The sequence below is a fragment of the Nanorana parkeri genome, unplaced genomic scaffold, assembly GCF_000935625.1.
Source record: "Nanorana parkeri isolate BGI_ZX_2015 unplaced genomic scaffold, ASM93562v1 scaffold2073, whole genome shotgun sequence".
In the NCBI taxonomy this organism is placed as follows: domain Eukaryota; kingdom Metazoa; phylum Chordata; class Amphibia; order Anura; family Dicroglossidae; genus Nanorana; species Nanorana parkeri.
In genome coordinates this window covers 128,480-131,261 of record NW_017308341.1, presented here as the reverse complement: position 1 = coordinate 131,261, position 2,782 = coordinate 128,480, and the positions used below count along the sequence as shown (strand labels likewise).

Here is a 2,782-nt window from a genome sequence, read left to right as displayed (position 1 = left end):
ACTCCCCCCCCCCCCACTGAAAATAGTCTCCACTGTGATATATACAAAGGAATAAGCCGCCACCCATTCTCCCCCAAAAATGTCCGCGAGTCGCGGGAGTGTTCGTGTTTCGCTTGAAGAAAAGGTGGCAACTCTAATGTGACCGTGTCAGGGAGGGGGAGGGGAGAGGACAGGAACTGACGGGACGGAGAGGAGGAAGAGGGAGCAGCGAGAGGAACTGACAACACGCAATGTAAAGTGATCCCGGAGATCCCGGAGACGGACTCTGCCCCGGAGGGGGAACAGACATCGCCACCGCTGCAGCCGGCGATACAACAACTCCGAAGGAACAGACCCCATAAAACTTCACAAGGTCCGACCCGATCCGACCCAGACTGACCCGATCCGACCGACTCACACATCAGATCCGACCGCCATCCATTCTGACCGACATCCGATTAGCGATGGGCTCGGGGCGTGTTCGCAGCTCCACGTGCCGAACCCGCCAGGAAGCTGACAGCGCCGCAGCGCCAATCACAGGTACCGAGACATTATCCCGGTCCGCAGCTGCAGAGATCGGGAAGTGTCTCCGTGCCCGTGATTGGCGCTGTCAGCTTCCTGGCGGGCTCGGCACACCCCAGCCCATCACTTCATCAGATCCAACCGACCGCCATCCGACCCGGGGAAAGGTCAGAGTATCGCGCCCGCGTTCGCTCGCACAAATGTTAAACATTCGCCGCTTGCACCCGCACAGGTTGTTTCACTTTTGTTGCGCAACTCAATGCACATCGACCTCCGAGCGACGCATCACGTCAGCCGACATCGCAATTAAACCGCCAGCAAAAACGCTTCGTCGCAAACATCCGCGTGTTTCATACATTGTGATCGGGAGCTTCCTGCGCCGCCGACATTAAACGCCGCGCCGATTATCCACATCCGTGTTCCCAAAACATCATCGCGGTCATTTGATCCGACAATCGGGGGATTCCGAGGTGGAAAAAACGCATAATATGCGCCCTGCGTGCAAACATAACGACGGCAACATCAGATTGTTATTTATATTTATTTTAGTTTTGGATGGAGTGGGAAGACCCCCCACTGAGGAGATTTCCCCCACTTCCTGCCTGCAGCAGACTGATCACTGGGGGAGGGGAGACTGAGGAAATGCTTCCTCCTGCCTGCAGCAGACTGATCACTGGGGGAGGGGAGACTGAGTAAGGTTTTTGTTTTGCAGGTGATGAGGATTTCGGAGGTTCGTCTCTCGGGGGGGCCGATGTCTCTCACGGTTCTCCTCCTGGTGGCGGTTTGGGTTTCCGTCGGCGCGGCTCCGGCGTCTCTTCTTCCCGGACGGCCGTTCATGGCGGTGTGGAACGCCCCGACCGGCCGGTGCCGGGACGCGTACGGCGTGGACCTGGACTTGGACCCGTTCGACATTGTGGTCAATCAGAACCAGTCCTTCTCAGGCAGCGAGATGGTGATCTTCTACCAGACTCAGCTCGGCCTCTACCCGTACTACGACCAGGAGGGCAACCCCATCAATGGCGGCCTCCCGCAGAACGCCAGCCTCACCGACCACCTCAACGCGGCCTACAAGCACCTGGTGACCTCCATCCCCTCCCCGGACTTTGAGGGGGTGGCCGTCATAGACTGGGAGGACTGGAGGCCGTTGTGGGACCGGAACTGGGATAAGAAGGACATCTATAGGGAGCGTTCGAGGGAACTGGTGCGGGAGGAACACCCGGAGTGGCCGGCGGAGGAGGTTCTGCTGGAGGCCAAGAGGGAGTTTGAAGAAGCCGCCGCAAAGTTTGTCACGTCCACGTTGGCTCTGAGCCGTAAGTTGAGGCCGGGAGGCCTGTGGGGCCTCTACGGCTTTCCTGGCTGCTACAACTACGAATACAAGAAAGGAGGACACAACTACACGGGAGAATGCCCGCCGCTGGACGTGGCCCAGAACGACCTCCTGGAATGGATGTGGAGGTCCAGCCGGGCGCTCTATCCTAGCCTCTACCTGGAGCCAATGCTGAAGGGCTCCGAGTATGTCGGCCCGTTGGTCAAACACCGAGTGGAGGAGGCTTTCCGGGTGTCGGGGCAGTCGGAGGAGGGCGACCTCCCCGTATTTCCCTACGCCCGCATCGTGTACGACTACAGCATGGACTTCATGACCGAGGCGAGTGGCCGATCATAACCTGACCTCCGTCCTCCCCTTCAGTCTTCTATCTGACCTCCGTCCTCTCCTTCAGTCTTCTATCTGACCTCCGTCCTCTCCTTCAGTCTTCTATCTGACCTCCGTCCTCCCCTTCAGTCTTCTATCTGACCTCCGTCCTCCCCTTCAGTCTTCTATCTGACCTCCGTCCTTCCCTTCAGTCTTCTATCTGACCTCCGTCCTCCCTTCAGTCTTCTATCTGACCTCCGTCCTCCCCTTCAGTCTTCTATCTGACCTCTGTCCTTCCCTTCAGTCTTCTATCTGACCTCCGTCCTCCGGTCCTGACTGTTGTGTATTCGGCAGGAAGATCTCATGCAGACGATTGGACAGAGCGCAGCGCTGGGAGCGGCCGGAATCATCTTGTGGGGGAACACTGACTACAGCCGCAGCAAGGTAACAGGTTGGGCCTCAGAATGGGAGGAGTCACTGAGGGGTGGAGCTGTAGACTGATTGAGGTCCCGTCTCAGACAGCGGGCTAGCATGGTGACAGGTCCTCTTTATTACCGGCCATTGTGACGGATATACCGGAGCCGGAAGTATGAGAACCTCATAGACATCGTCCATTGGCCGGGCCGAGGGGTAGGCAGAGGAGGCGGCTGA

The 2,782-nt window shown here is 58.2% G+C and overlaps 1 protein-coding gene across 1 annotated transcript in view; it reads left to right on the top strand.

The window, feature by feature from the left end:
- The first annotated feature begins 1,216 nt into the window (after positions 1 to 1,216).
- Positions 1,217 to 2,782, top strand: part of LOC108800589 (hyaluronidase-1-like) — a 2,114-nt gene continuing 548 nt past the window's right edge. The window contains exons 1-2 of the mRNA XM_018572570.1: positions 1,217 to 2,146; positions 2,486 to 2,575. Coding sequence (XP_018428072.1) covers positions 1,217 to 2,146; positions 2,486 to 2,575 — 1,020 coding nt within the window. The remainder of the gene's footprint in view (positions 2,147 to 2,485; positions 2,576 to 2,782) is intronic.